Here is a 15,776-nt window from a genome sequence, read left to right on the forward strand (position 1 = left end):
CCTCTCCATCTCCAGTGAAAGATGGAGAGGAGAGACCTCCAGAAGAAGAGATTACTCATGTTTTTAGAACACTATTTTGATGTTATAAATACTGTGTTATATGAGAATGGATTGATGTGTTTTGCCAATTTTATAGATTCCAGCCTCTCATCATTGTATGAATGAACCAGAGGGATAAAGATTTCAGTAAAGTCTATGAAAAGAACACTCTTTCACCAGGTGAATATTCACAAACGGAATGGATTAACCTCGAGGTACAAATATGCGTAAGTATGGATTCGACTTTATGATAAAGACAGTCTGGCAGCACCAAATAATGTAACTTATGTAATGAGCTGGATGCAATTGCACAGCTATGCTCCAGTAAGGAATGAAAAGCCCTCTAAGTGGTGGTGGCAAGTAAAGATCAAATGTTTTATATTGAGCTAAAATTGAAATCTGTTTCACCACCATCCAGACAGGGCACAGAGAAAATTAATCACTCTACAGTTTATGAGATTATTTTAAGAGATCAGTAATTACTCCTTCTACAAGTTCATGCAGTATCTTTCCAGGAGAGGCCATCTGAGAGACAGAAGTGATGCAGCATACATAACAGACATTATCACTACTACCTGTGGTGGAAGACTCTCTTTCATGATTGCTCTCTCTGGAAGGAGTAACTCTATCCATTCCAGCAGGCTCTGTGGCATAATCCTCTCCCTTATTCCAGCCTGGAGACACCAGTGGCTCTCGTGCTGAGTCGTTCTGTTTGGCCCCATGGCTGGGGACCATAGCTGTTATAATGATGGTGAAGCAATTATGAACTCAGTATATAAAGATCCATTTCTCACATTATTCTCCTCTTCAGTTCTTGTCTCTATGACAGGTCTTGCTCACATGTCTACTACATTTAATGGCAAAGAGAAGTAAAGTAGATTTGCTTCTCATCCTGGTTTATATTTAGAAAAGCTGCCAGCTGTCATCAGTAGGACAAAATCCTTCCTCAAAATGAGCATATGCTTTTCAGAATCAAGTTGTGTTATTTTTCAATAGTATTTATCTGAATCTTGCTGTCAAATTTGTATTGTTGAATATTAAATCAAAATTCACTGATGCAGAATTTAAAACCTCAGACATAAATACACAAGGATATGACCCATCAGTAAGATTTTAATCACATAATTTGAGTATGTTGACTATATCCAATTTCTGCTACTCAAAGTTTCCCTGTTTCATTAGTTGCAGCATCTCCAGGAACACACAAAGAGGTGTAACAAAGGGTAATGCTAGGTCATGGTTCAGATCTGTGAATGGTGCACACAATGAATAAAACAGCATACAGCTGGAGAATATCTGATCTTGTAGTTATTTAGAAAAACATCATCCATGTCAACCAACCTGTAGATTTTATTACACAATCAAAGCAAAAGAGTACCCAAATTGTGTAAAAAAGCATAAACCTTCTTAACCCCTTCAACCAAATAAGGGGGGCAAAAAAGCAGGAAATTTGCCACAGTGTGTTACAATTTTAATTGCAATTAGGCCATTATGTATTGCTATAGTAGTGTAGGATAACAGATTATCAGAGACTTGCATTTGATAATCCACAAAGGCAGATGATGACTGTGGTGCATTCACTGTTGCTTAGTACAGCACATCTGTCATTAACTTGTAAGTTTGGTACACTCACAGGAACAGAAATTAAAATATATCAATTTTCAATTACCACCTTTACAGTATGATTTTATCTTTTATGTTTCAATTTATTCAACCATTGAAAGAGAGAAGCCTCTCTCTTATTCTACATTGCTTTGTTTTCTTCCCCTCATATTGCTATAGCTCAAAAGTGGGATGAGTAAACATTTTTGATAATTTTTTTTAGCTATAACTGTCATAAAAAAAAACGAAAAAAATAAATCCCGGGGCCAAGAATGACTTGCAACGGGAGAGTGAACACAGTTGCCAAAGGAATGAAAAATGCAGCACACATTATTATTTTTCCACTTAAGCCTTCTCTGTTTCCTGCAGACAAAACCCTGGCAGACAGCTTGTTGAAAGCTTGTGACTGCATGACACACAACACAAAACGTAAGAGACAGTTACAAAATTAACCTATTAAACGTCTTGACATACAAGACAAATAGAAGAGAAACATCCAGGAAAAGTCTGAAGAACATACTAATTAAAAAAATAATAATTTAACATCAAAATTGCTGAGGTTTATTCACAGAATCTGTGTTATGGCCTCAGAATCAAAAATGTGAGTAAAACATCCTAAAACTAAATCTTTATAAAACCCTGAAAATTTACTAAAATGTGACCTGCAATATTACCTGTAGAAGTTTCCTTTCCAAAATAATTTTCACCTGCAGTAGTAAATTCATGTTGTTCAATACTGCCAGTGGTATCTGCAGGATTTTGTTCTTGACTGATCCCTCCAGAATGAAGGCTGTATAATAGCGGATGTTGGGTTGGTCCTTGATGCTTTTCTTTTTCACTTGTAACTAGTGCTGGTAAGATTGTGATTGAGTCAATAATGATCAAAATACTCAACATAGTATCCTTATCATCATAGTCTACGTAACAAGGGTGTTTGTTACGTTTTGGCTTTTTCTTGTTGTTGCATTTCATGTGAAATGAAAGATGAAAGAAAACAGAAGTCTTCTGGAAACCCGATCACACAAAAGCATCACCAGGAGCAGCAGAAGATTTAAGTACACAAGAAAGGATCCCAATGACCAGTGGAAGACAAGAGATATCCGAGAACCAGAAAAGCTCATAGAAACAAAAGCTTAACTGTTGAGTTTGTTTGTATTCTGTGTTTTTAAAATAAAACACTGATGAACCTTTTCTTTTGAGTTATCTTAATTGCATAATTACAAAGCTGGCCCTAAGGAAATTGTAATTTCTTCTGAGATTGGATGAATTAAATAAGCAAGTTCATATAAGTAGATAAGCATAATTATTTTGAACTCAATAATAATTAAAGCTCTCACCAATGAAACGAATTCACTGCTTGCTCTTTAACTTGCTGTTGTTTACACAGCAGAAGATGCAGTCAGATGAAGTACCACCACCAAAAGAGATGTTCTAATGAAGGTTTGGAAAAGATACATCAGTAAACCTAAGATAAGCATAAGAACTTGGCTGGAAATATATTTGCCTTAAGTATCAAACATTTCCATTCATGGTATATAAAAGTAAAGCTAAGGTCCTTAATCAAGAGCATGCAAAGAATGAGCTGGATGTGTCATACATGCCATAAGTTACCAGAGAGAGAAACGATGCTATTTCCCAAGAAGAGAAAAACTGGAGGAATATTTATCTTCACATTCAGGCAATGAAATATTTGTAAAGACAGTGCTCATGCAAATGTAGTTCATTATTTTTAAATTAAACCGAACACAAATACAGCGTCTTACAAAAAAAAGGAGGTAATATTAATCAATGTATGAATACAACTGATCTAACAATACTTCACCACTAAAAGAAAGTTATCACAAAAACCATTTCTGTGTGATTATAGAATCTGTTCTAATGCCAATTGCATAAACTTCTGCTGTTCAAAAAAATCTCAGAACCAGACAGACACACAAAAATAGCTTGAGGATGCACTCTGTAGCTTTGGCCTACAGAATTGAACATTTTGCTAATCTCAGTTGGCTACTGGCACCAACACTGGTAGCAAAATGTTCACCTCCAGTTCATCTGGCAGTAGTGTATTATCCTTTGCAGGACAATTTATGTATTGGAAACACTAGCTCCCTTTTTGTCTTTTGTCTTCAGATTTTACAATAGAAATTTTGAAGTGGAAAAAGGAATTTTTTTCCTCACCAAAAATTGCAGTCTGCTCAGTTTTATTGCACACTACTGGCAGTGCAAATTTTAAAATACCAGAGATGGGAGGAGAAGTGGCAAGAAATGAACTTTGTATGGATAAGATATACTTGAAATGACAGGTGAATGTTACAGATGCCACCTTTGAGGGCTCTAGTACAAATAATGTAAAAGTATTACTGAGAACTGATGAACTGAGGCTAATGGTGTGGGAATTACAAACAACTGCACCACAAGTTTCATACTTCACTGAATTATATCAGAAATATGAGTATTATCTGAAATGCTTTACCCCTGCTAGCAGAGCTAGAATCCTGCTCCTCTTCATCTGTAAAGGTGGGATTCCAATGGCCTTGTGTGGTAATTTCCAGAAGTGTTTCGTGTTGTGAGTCTACAGCTGTTGAGAGAATGGAGGATTGAATGCTGACTGTGCTCTAAATCTGCTGTCAGTGTGTGCCATAAAGGTGATGGAAAATGGAACTTCTTGCATAGCCTAGCTGTAGTCTCTTTACTCTTCTTATCAAATCTCTTCACAACAAACCAGTTGCTCTTTTCTTTGCATTCGAGAGATGCAAATCTTCCCAAGAAAAATAGGAAAAACAAGCAGCAGAAGAAAAATGTACAGTAGAAGCACTGCAAAACCATTAGAGCAGTTGTAGAAATTTAAACTCATGTTTTAAGAATAATGGTGGACCTAAGGAATATGGTAGGTATATCAATACACATAAAACATGCTTGCTAAGTACTCAAGAAGTACCATGTTAGAATACCCACGACTGAGCAAAAAAGTGAATGCCAGAAAGAAAAATGAGAGCACCTTGACAAGCACCAGGAAGCCAATATTAGTCAAGAAAGTTATAATACAATTAAAAAGATATAAACCAGAACTTCTATAAGAGTCTGTGACCAGAGACTGAATAGACTTTCACCCATGGATCATGCAGACACCATTAAGCTGTCAAAGGTATGGAATGCAGTACACCTGTGGGACAAGTTACCAATGCAGACTCTCAAAGATAAATAAACACCAAAACTATCCAAAGCATAGGAAGAAACATAAGAAGTCCCAAAGCAAGATGAATTCCTGATTAGCATTTTCTACTAAAAATGGAAACCACTGCTGAAAAAACGCAAATACTGCACTACCTTCAAAAAAATAAAAGGCTTATGAACAGTGACTGCTGATTAAATAAGAGCACAGACAACAGACACATTAAGATGTACTCAAATTAAATAAAACTATAAAACAGAAATAGAGCAGGTTAATATCTTTATATAAGTATGAGCATTAGACTATAGTATTTAACAGCAACATCTATGCTAAAAACCCCCAGGGCTGGGGCCATTGCCGGGTCAAAAAGCCAAGTAGCAGTTTGTGCACTTCAGTGACACATAGCATTTAGCTTTAATCTTCATATATGGTGTTTTTCTGGTTTTCAGACAAAAACTATTTCACATATGGATGGCTTTTGAATTAAAGAGTTCTCAGATGGTCACTGTAGGACTATTCATACAAGGAAAATAAAGCTATGTATTAAAATATCTCCATTGTAACACTGGATGACGCCTAGACATCTGAGGTCACAAAACAAATGAGATGATGTTAGAAGACTGAATGTGTGTAAAAGGTAGCAAATACAAGACTGTATTGTTGACAGTTCCTAATGAAAAAGGGACTTGGAGTTTGGCCTTTTCAGATTGTACCTCAGCATCCTCAATGGAGAGGAAGTCTACTATTGAATAGATGTAGGTAATATATACCAAGAAACAGAATTATTTTAACACTTAAAATAAACTAATAGAAGGAAAGATAAAATTTTTTGTCTTCATAATCATGAGTAAATATAAACATTTGAATAAACACAAAACTGAGACACGAATTTTAAGTAGTGTCCTTAAGTAGTTTTAAAAACGGACATTATTTTATGCTAGAGGACCTGACATAATTTCCAGTCACAAAAGACGTATGTCTGAAGGGAACAGCTCATGAGGAGAACATCCAATTTTCAAAACATAAATGCATGACAAAGTAGTAGGAGAATCAGGTAAGACAAGAAAATCAAGAAAGAAACAATCCAAAGACAACAGAAGCTCCTTACTCGTACTCGGAGCAGTCTCGTCCTTGGCCACACTCCTGCCCCAGCCTGGAAACATGGTGGGATACACAATCTCCTCAGAAGAGTCCTCATCATCTGAATCATTGCTACTGGAGGTCACACCTGCTGTGATGATGTTAAATCTGCCATGAAGCCTGAACCCACAAGGCCTTCTGCTGGTGGCACTTCAGCTTTCCTGCCTCCTCTACTCACAGCCTTACAATCACAGAGGAGAATTTACAGCCCCGTGCTTCCCAGGGGCCACAGCTGCTCCTGGCCTTTTCACTCACACGGGGTTCTCTCCTCTGCCATGGCCCTGCTCAAGCTGCTCCTCTAGAGCTCTTACATACATTTTGGGAACTTTTCCATCTTCACAGCATAATCAGAGCAGAGTATACTGGCATGTAAACCTTTCCTTCCTCTCCCCTACAAGTCCTTGTCATTGGAACACTCTGCTCCTAAACTGCTTCCAAACAGGAAGAAAGACAGACCCAGGTACATGCTGTACATAATGGCATGCTCCCATACTCATCCCTTTCATACAGGCAGAATGCCTCCATGGCACATGGACAGTGTGCACAAATGCTCCATTGCTACCACGTCCACACTCTGTGACAGGGAGCCCAGGACTTTGCTTTTCCCTACTTCAAGCACCGTGCAAGGAACAGCAGAGAGAAATGTCACCCATTCATCCCTCCTTCCACCTAGAGTTTGTGCACCTTGCTGCCCTGCTCCCTGGTAATTCAGCCCCTAATCCAAGCAGCCTCTGAGCATGGCATTCTTTACCCCGGGTTGCTGGCGTGGGTTCTTGCGTCTTCTCTCCAGGACTCGACCACCACCAGTTGTCTGGGAACGGATTCCACCAAGCTTGGGTGGTGGTTTTCTCCAGGTTGTCATGATGAGGCCCTGGAGCTGTTAGGACATGGCTCAATTTACCAAGATCTGGTGGTTATTTCTTGAGAAGCAAGTTTTCCTCCAGCACAGTCCAGTCCACCAGCAGCAGCACCTTGAGCACGCTCATGCCCACAGATGGATGTGAGAGCAGGGCGAATGTATGAACCCACGGTGTCATTACATTCCTCCAATGCCTAGCCAGATGCAAGCACTTCGGGCAGTCCAGGAAAGAACATGCTCCTTGATAAAGCACCAAAAGCCATGGGCTTTTCACCCTCCAGTTCCATAAGGTTAATGAGTTCCTCACAGGCTCTGACAGCAGGAGAGAGCAGATAGTCTTTGAAATAGAGCCCAGAATGAGGAACATCCACCAAGATGACAAAAAATCACATACAAAAGATGGAAGAAGTATTCATGACAGGCAAAAATGGACACCCAGAGATAAAGCACACCCAGAGAAGCAAAATGGTTTCTACTGACAAGCCCATGAAGCCAATGCTGCCAAGGATCTGAGCACAGAACCGAGGCCATTCCTCTCAAAAGATCCATGCACTACCCTTGACCTGATGCTGACAGCTAAATGCACAGCAGAAACACCTTTCAGAGTAGGCACCAGTGCAGAATAGATAAATAGGAGAAGGTTTACTTGTATCCTGTTACCAATGCACAGCCTATTCTCACAACATAGTATATCAAATAGCAGGATACCTAGATTTATGTCTGGTATTTACAGATGGATAGAGATTTCTGCTTAAAAAAACTAGAGGAATCTACAGTCTTTTCATCCACCATGCTACGCAAGCCAACTAATTGTTGGCAGACTAAGAGAAATAATTGTGCCACTTGTAGGAGGCTGGAAATTCCCTCCAAATGAAATCAGCCCTTGACTCCCAAGAAGTCACAAGTAAAATCCATAAGTCAAATGAGAAGGAAGACAACAGTTCAAGAATCAATAGAAGGTGGTTCTTTTAGCTGTATGGAGCACAAACATTCTAAATTTGGCTTTTTTGTGACATGGGAGATGCCTCTGAAAAAAGCTGATGAGATCATCCAATTTTCAAACAGTATATGTGTAGCTAAGGAGATGGAGCACCAGATGGGAAAGGAGAAAGAACAAAAAAATGAAAGAGAATAGAAGTTCCTTACTCGTACTCGGAGCAGTCTCGTCCTTGGCCACACTCCTGCCCCAGCCTGGAAACATGGTGGGATACACAATCTCCTCAGAAGAGTCCTCATCATCTGAATCACTGCCACTGGAGGTCACACCTGCTGTGATGATGTTAAATCTGCCATGAAGCCTGAACCCACAAGGCCTTCTGCTGGTGGCACTTCAGCTTTCCTGCCTCCTCTACTCACAGCCTTACAATCACAGAGGAGAATTTACAGCCCCGTGCTTCCCAGGGGCCACAGCTGCTCCTGGCCTTTTCACTCACACGGGGCTCTCTCCTCTGCCATGGCCCTGCTCAAGCTGCTCCTCTAGAGCTCTTACAAACATTTTGGGAACCTATCCATGTTCACACTCTTAGCAATTAGAGCAGAGCATACTGGCTTGAAATCCTTTCCTTCCTCTCCCCTACAAGTCCTTGTCATTGGAACACTCTGCTCCTAAACTGCTTCCAAACAGGAAGAAAGACAGACCCAGGTACACGCTGTACATAACGGCATGCTCCCATACTCATCCCTTTCCTACAGGCAGAATGCCTCCATGGCACATGGACAATGTGCACAAATGCTCCATTGCTACCATGTCCACACTCTGTAACAGGGAGCCCAGGACTTTGCTTTTCCCTACTTCAAGCACCGTGCAAGGAACAGCAGAGAGAAATGTCACCCATTCATCCCTCCTTCCACCTAGAGTTTGTGCACCTTGCTGCCCTGCTCCCTGGTAATTCAGCCCTAATCCAAGCAGCCTCTGAGCATGGCATTCTTTACCCGGTTGCTGGCGTGGGTTCTTGCGTCTTCTCTCCAGGACTCGACCACCACCAGTTGTTGGAACGGATTCCACCAAGCTTGGTGGTGGTTTTCTCCAGGTTGTCATGATGAGGCCTGGAGCTGTTAGGACATGGCTCAATTTACCAAGATCTGGTGGTTATTTCTTGAGAAGCAAGTTTTCCTCCAGCACAGTCCAGTCCACCAGCAGCAGCACCTTGAGCACGCTCATGCCCACAGATGGATGTGAGAGCAGGGCGAATGTATGAACCACGGTGTCATTACATTCCTCCAATGCCTAGCCAGATGCAAGCACTTCGGGCAGTCCCAGGAAAGAACATGCTCCCTTGATAAAAGCCACCAAAAAGCCCATGGGGCTTTTCACCCTCCATGTTCCATAAGGTTAATGAGTTCCTCACAGGCTCTGACAGCAGGAGAGAGCAGATAGTCTTTGAAATAGAGCCCAGAATGAGGAACATCCACCAAGATGACAAAAAATCACATACAAAAGATGGAAGAAGTATCATGAAGGCAAAAGGACACCCAGAGATAAGCACACCCGAGAAGCAAAATGGTTTCTACTGACAAGCCCATGAAGCCAATCTGCCAAGGCTGAGCAGAACGAGGCCATTCCTCTCAAAAGACATGCACTACCCTTGACCTGATGCTGACAGCTAAATGCACACAGAAACACCTTTCAGAGTAGGCACCAGTGCAGAATAGATAAATAGGAGAAGGTTTACTTGTATCCTGTTACCAATGCACAGCCTATTCTCACAACATAGTATATCAAATAGCAGGAACCTAGATTTATGCTGGTATTTACAGATGGATAGAGATTTCTGCTTAAAAAAACTAGAGGAATCTACAGTCTTTTCATCCACCATGCTACGCAAGCCAACTAATTGTTGGCAGACTAAGAGAAATAATTGTGCCACTTGTAGGAGGCTGGAAATTCCCTCCAAATGAAATCAGCCCTTGACTCCCAGAAGTCACAAGTAAAATCCAAAGTCAAATGAGAAGGAAGACAACAGTTCAAGAATCAATAGAGGTGTCTTTTAGCTGTATGGAGCCAAAATTCTAAATTGATTTTTTGTACATGGGAGATTTAAAAAGCTGATGAGTCATCCAATTTTCAAACATAAATGAGCTAAGGAGTGGAGCACCAGATGGGAAAGGAGAAAGAACAAAAAAATGAAAGAGAATAGAAGTTCCTTACTCGTACTCGGAGCAGTCTCGTCCTTGGCCACACTCCTGCCCAGCCTGGAAACATGGTGGATACACAATCTCCTCAGAAGAGTCCTCATCATCTGAATCACTGCCACTGGAGGTCACACCTGCTGTGATGATGTTAAATCTGCCATGAAGCTGAACCCACAAGGCCTTCTGCTGGTGGCACTTCAGCTTTCCTGCCTCCTCTACTCACAGCCTTACAATCACAGAGAGAATTTACAGCCCCGTGCTTCCCAGGGGCCACAGCTGCTCCTGGCCTTTTCACTCACACGGGTCTCCCTCTGCCATGGCCCTGCTCAAGCTGCTCCTCTAGAGCTCTTACAACATTCATCCCTCCTTCCACCTAGAGTTTGTGCACCTTGCTGCCCTGCTCCCTGGTAATTCAGCCCCTAATCCAAGCAGCCTCTGAGCATGGCATTCTTTACCCCGGGTTGCTGGCGTGGGTTCTTGCGTCTTCTCTCCAGGACTCGACCACCACCAGTTGTCTGGGAACGGATTCCACCAAGCTTGGGTGGTGGTTTTCTCCAGGTTGTCATGATGAGGCCCTGGAGCTGTTAGGACATGGCTCAATTTACCAAGATCTGGTGGTTATTTCTTGAGAAGCAAGTTTTCCTCCAGCACAGTCCAGTCCACCAGCAGCAGCACCTTGAGCACGCTCATGCCCACAGATGGATGTGAGAGCAGGGCGAATGTATGAACCCACGGTGTCATTACATTCCTCCAATGCCTAGCCAGATGCAAGCACTTCGGGCAGTTCCAGGAAAGAACATGCTCCCTTGATAAAAGCCACCAAAAAGCCCCATGGGGCTTTTCACCCCTCCATGTTCCATAAGGTTAATGAGTTCCTCACAGGCTCTGACAGCAGGAGAGAGCAGATAGTCTTTGAAAGAGAGCCCAGAATGAGGAACATCCACCAAGATGACAAAAAATCACATACAAAAGATGGAAGAAGTATCCATGATAGGCAAAAGGGATACCCAGAGATAAGCTCACACAGAGAAGCAAAATGGTTTCTACTGACAAGCCCATGAAGCCAATCCTGCCAAGGGCCTGAGCTAGGAAGCGAGGCCATTCCTCTCAAAAGACATGCACTACCCTTGACCTGATGCTGACAGCTAAATGCACACCAGAAACACCTTTCAGAGTAGGCACCAGTGCAGAATAGATAAATAGGAGAAGGTTTACTTGTATCCTGTTACCAATGCACAGCCTATTCTCACAACATAGTATATCAAATAGCAGGACACCTAGATTTATGCCTGGTATTTACAGATGGATAGAGATTTCTGCTTAAAAAAACTAGAGGAATCTACAGTCTTTTCATCCACCATGCTACGCAAGCCAACTAATTGTTGGCAGACTAAGAGAAATAATTGTGCCACTTGTAGGAGGCTGGAAATTCCCTCCAAATGAAATCAGTCCTTGACTCCCACGAAGTCACAAGTAAAATCCACAAGTCAAATGAGAAGGAAGACAACAGTTCAAGAATCAATAGAGGGTAGTGCTTTTAGCTGTATAGAGCCCAAATGTTCTAAATAGAATTTTTTGATACATGGTTGATGGATTTTAAAAAGAGCTGATGAGTTCATCCAATTTTCAAACAATACACATGCAGCTAAGGAGGTGGAGCACCAGATGGGAAAGGAGAAAGAACAAAAAAATGAAAGAGAATAGAAGCTCCTTACTCGTACTCGGAGCAGTCTCGTCCTTGGCCACACTCCTGCCCCAGCCTGGAAACATGGTGGGATACACAATCTCCTCAGAAGAGTCCTCATCATCTGAATCACTGCCACTGGAGGTCACACCTGCTGTGATGATGTTAAATCTGCCATGAAGCCTGAACCCACAAGGCCTTCTGCTGGTGGCACTTCAGCTTTCCTGCCTCCTCTACTCACAGCCTTACAATCACAGAGGAGAATTTACAGCCCCGTGCTTCCCAGGGGCCACAGCTGCTCCTGGCCTTTTCACTCACACGGGGTTCTTCCCTCTGCCATGGCCCTGCTCAAGCTGCTCCTCTAGAGCTCTTACATACATTTTGGGAACTTTTCCATCTTCACAGCATAATCAGAGCAGAGTATACTGGCATGTAAACCTTTCCTTCCTCTCCCCTACAAGTCCTTGTCATTGGAACACTTTGCTCCTAAACTGCTTCCAAACAGGAAGAAAGACAGACCCAGGTACATGCTGTACATAACGGCATGCTCCCATACTCATCCCTTTCATACAGGCAGAATGCCTCCATGGCACATGGACAATGTGCACAAATGCTCCATTGCTACCACGTCCACACTCTGTGACAGGGAGCCCAGAATTTGCTTTTCCCTACTTCAAGCACCATGCAAGGAACAGCAGAGAGAAATGTCACCCATTCATCCCTCCTTCCACCTAGAGTTTGTGCACCTTGCTGCCCTGCTCCCTGGTAATTCAGCCCCTAATCCAAGCAGCCTCTGAGCATGGCATTCTTTACCCCGGGTTGCTGGCGTGGGTTCTTGCGTCTTCTCTCCAGGACTCGACCACCACCAGTTGTCTGGGAACGGATTCCACCAAGCTTGGGTGGTGGTTTTCTCCAGGTTGTCATGATGTGGCCCTGGAGCTGTTAGGACATGGCTCAATTTACCAAGATCTGGTGGTTATTTCTTGAGAAGCAAGTTTTCCTCCAGCACAGTCCAGTCCACCAGCAGCAGCACCTTGAGCATGCTCATGCCCACAGATGGATGTGAGAGCAGGGCGAATGTATGAACCCACGGTGTCATTACATTCCTCCAATGCCTAGCCAGATGCAAGCACTTCGGGCAGTCCCAGGAAAGAACATGCTCCCTTGATAAAAGCCACCAAAAAGCCCCATGGGGCTTTTCACCCCTTCACATTCCATAAGATGAATAAGTTACTCACAGGCTCTGACAGCAGGAGAGAGCAGATAGTCTTTGAAATAGAGCCCAGAATGAGGAACATCCACCAAGATGACAAAAAAATCAAAAGATGTAAGAAGTATCCACAAAGCCAATGCCGCCAAGACCCTGAGCTCAGAACTGAGGATATTCAAAAGGCTCATGCGTTCCCCTTGTGCTGATGCTGGCAGCTAATTTTACATCAGAATCCCCTTCCAGGCAGGCATTAGTACATCACAGGGAGAGAGGAGCAGCTTTACTCCTATCACATTAGAAATCCACAACATTTCATCAGAACACAGCATATCAAGTATTAAGTTCTACAGGTTTGTGACAGATATTTCTGAATGAAAAAATGTTTCTCCTTTGAATAATTACAGGAATCTACAGCATTTTCTTCCACTGTGCATCCACATAGGTATTTGTATGCAAATAGATATAAATCTGTCTATCATATATGGATGAAAAAAAATCAGTCAGAGTTACTGTTCATGTAGGTAGCTCATTAATCAGTAAGAGTTCTACATCTGATTCATGGCACACCTAGTGGTGAATCATAATTTGTTAATAACAAAGAGTAAAACACGTCTGGGCAAGGAGAGAAAGTCAATGGTAAAGTGCTGATGTTGTATTAATCTGGCCCATTAATTTGATGGAGCACAGCACAAGTGATGTCCAAATCCAGAGAAAGAATGAATGTGTATCATCTGAAGAACAAGAAGCTTTGCAAATTGCTCACTTCAAACCATAGCACATAATTCTTTAGATTAAACTATATATCTTTTAAGAAAACTTTAACTTTACAAATGAATTGAGTACAGTGGAGAGCCACCAATTTTGTTTCTCACTTTGGCATACTACAGAATTAGATACATAGATTTCCAGCCATCTATCTGAAGATATACGACAAATAATTTTCTGCTTCCCTGTCTGTGGGTTTTTTCTCTGGGAAATTAAATTGTGACCAGGATATTCCACTGAGCCTGCACTGCTATACAAACTAAGTAACAGATATTGGGTCATGGCTTTATTCCTTCTTTTTAGGACTGCTCTCCATGTCATTTCTTCCTGGGCTACTGAATATTTGATGACTTCCTAGAGAGATGCACAGCTTATACTTTACGTCTTTCTAAAAGGAGTGCTAGGTTACTGATTCAGTTATAATACAGTAAAATTAAACTAAATGAGTTAAACACTTCTGTGTTAAAGTGATCTTGCTGGGTAACAGCCAAAGCTATCAGAAAAGCCCAGGAGCATTACTTTCATAATTTTTTTTTTCCTCCAGAGAACCAGTTTATCATTCCTACCCCTGTAAACAAACATGCCAATGCTATCACTTCTGTGATACACATTTATCATTATTGACGCATTTTATCACATTGCTCTACAGCTTCTTTGATCTTTTCAGTTGTTAAATATCTCCAGTTTTCCCTCTGTAAAACAATCTTGCCCATGAGAGAGAGCTGCTAGCAAGAGGAAGGGACATACATATTTAGGACAAATACATTTGATAATCAAGTATTAAAATGAAAACAGAAAGCTTTCCTGTACAGAAACAATGCACAGGTTTTTTTCAGTGGGTACAGAAACACCAGCACAAGGAAAGATTAAGTCATATGTGCACACAAAAGCAAACATATAGGAAGGAAAAATCACCACCAGAGCCAACCAAACTCCCCACTATTACAGGTGGGATTTTCTGAAACCTCCGCCCCTTACAGGCAACATTTTGTAACAAAAGCTTTCACTGGAAACAAGCACCAGAAAATTCTCTACTTTTTTCAAAGTTAGGGGTAAAATCAACCTAATATTTCTTTTTCTCTCTGCTTACTTATAAGGCGTTACTAATCTTCACATCTTCTGAGAAAATATGTTTGGGTTTAATAATTTATGTCTTTAAGCAAAGCTTTTGCTAACTGAAATGCATACAGTCATTCTTCCTCTAAATACAGTGATGAGGGCACTATTTCTCCAAGTCACTTAGACCATTTGACCAACAATCAGCAACCAACAGGCAATCAAGGAACATGGATTCCCCCGATGGAGAAAAAAAGAGCCAGTGGGAAGGAACTTTCCCTTCTATCAGTTTGATCTTTACTACAACAAGCCTCTGTAGATTTCCTCTGTATAATTAAAATGTTCTCCCTTTAGGTTCACTATATTTTCTGAGGCAAAGATCTTTATCACTCTAACCATAAGAACTAGTGTGAACATATGTATGTTATTTTCACTTTAAAATGTGGAAGAGGACTTCAAAAGCTTTTTATTTATTGTAGCTGCTGCGCACTACATATTTGATAAAAACATCATAAGCAGTTTTTCCAACTCAGTAAAGCTATGTAAGGACAAAGAACAGAAGATGGCTACTGTTCTTTTGGGTCCTCAAAGACTGTGGAGTAACCACAGAACCCAGGTTTTTCTTAGGAATGTTGCCAACAGCAAGGGTGAAATTAGTTTTTGCAGTGCACAAATGGCTGGTAGTTGCAACTACCATATAAAGCACTGCCTTGGTTAGCAAGGCCATGGTTTTTGACATGGAACATACATACATTCACAACTACAAATATATTAGAATAACCTCACGAATCTACAAAAATATTCTTTTCTACCTCAGAAATAAATTGACTTCAAGCGATAATAGGTTGTACTAATTTGTGATTCCTCATAAAGTGATAAACCAGCTGTGGGAAACCCAAAACTGCAGTCTTTCTGAGCTCAAGTAGAAGCATTGCAGCAAACATACTATAAATGATTTTGCTCCCCTTGTCTCAGAGAGTGAAGGTCATTACCCACTTAACCAGTCTAGAAAGCAGTCTATTTCAATGCCTTTCCAATTTCTGAGGTGTTGTATACTTCACCACTTACCAGAATGCCCTTCTGGAAGAAGAAAGCAATTTTAATGTGATCTCTGTGTAAT

General features: G+C 41.3%; 1 protein-coding gene across 1 annotated transcript in view; it reads right to left on the minus strand.

Moving 5' to 3' along the window:
* The window catches only part of CD44 (CD44 molecule (IN blood group)), a 53,979-nt gene that overhangs the window by 12,996 nt on the left and 25,207 nt on the right, over positions 1–15,776 (minus strand). The window contains 9 exon segments of the mRNA XM_064715243.1: positions 615–776; positions 2,316–2,507; positions 4,112–4,216; positions 5,919–6,041; positions 6,702–6,827; positions 7,956–8,078; positions 10,397–10,522; positions 11,657–11,779; positions 12,439–12,564. Of these exon segments, the coding sequence (XP_064571313.1) occupies positions 615–776; positions 2,316–2,507; positions 4,112–4,216; positions 5,919–6,041; positions 6,702–6,827; positions 7,956–8,078; positions 10,397–10,522; positions 11,657–11,779; positions 12,439–12,564 (1,206 nt within the window).

This window comes from Zonotrichia leucophrys, chromosome 5 (genome assembly GCF_028769735.1).
Source record: "Zonotrichia leucophrys gambelii isolate GWCS_2022_RI chromosome 5, RI_Zleu_2.0, whole genome shotgun sequence".
NCBI classification, from domain to species: domain Eukaryota; kingdom Metazoa; phylum Chordata; class Aves; order Passeriformes; family Passerellidae; genus Zonotrichia; species Zonotrichia leucophrys.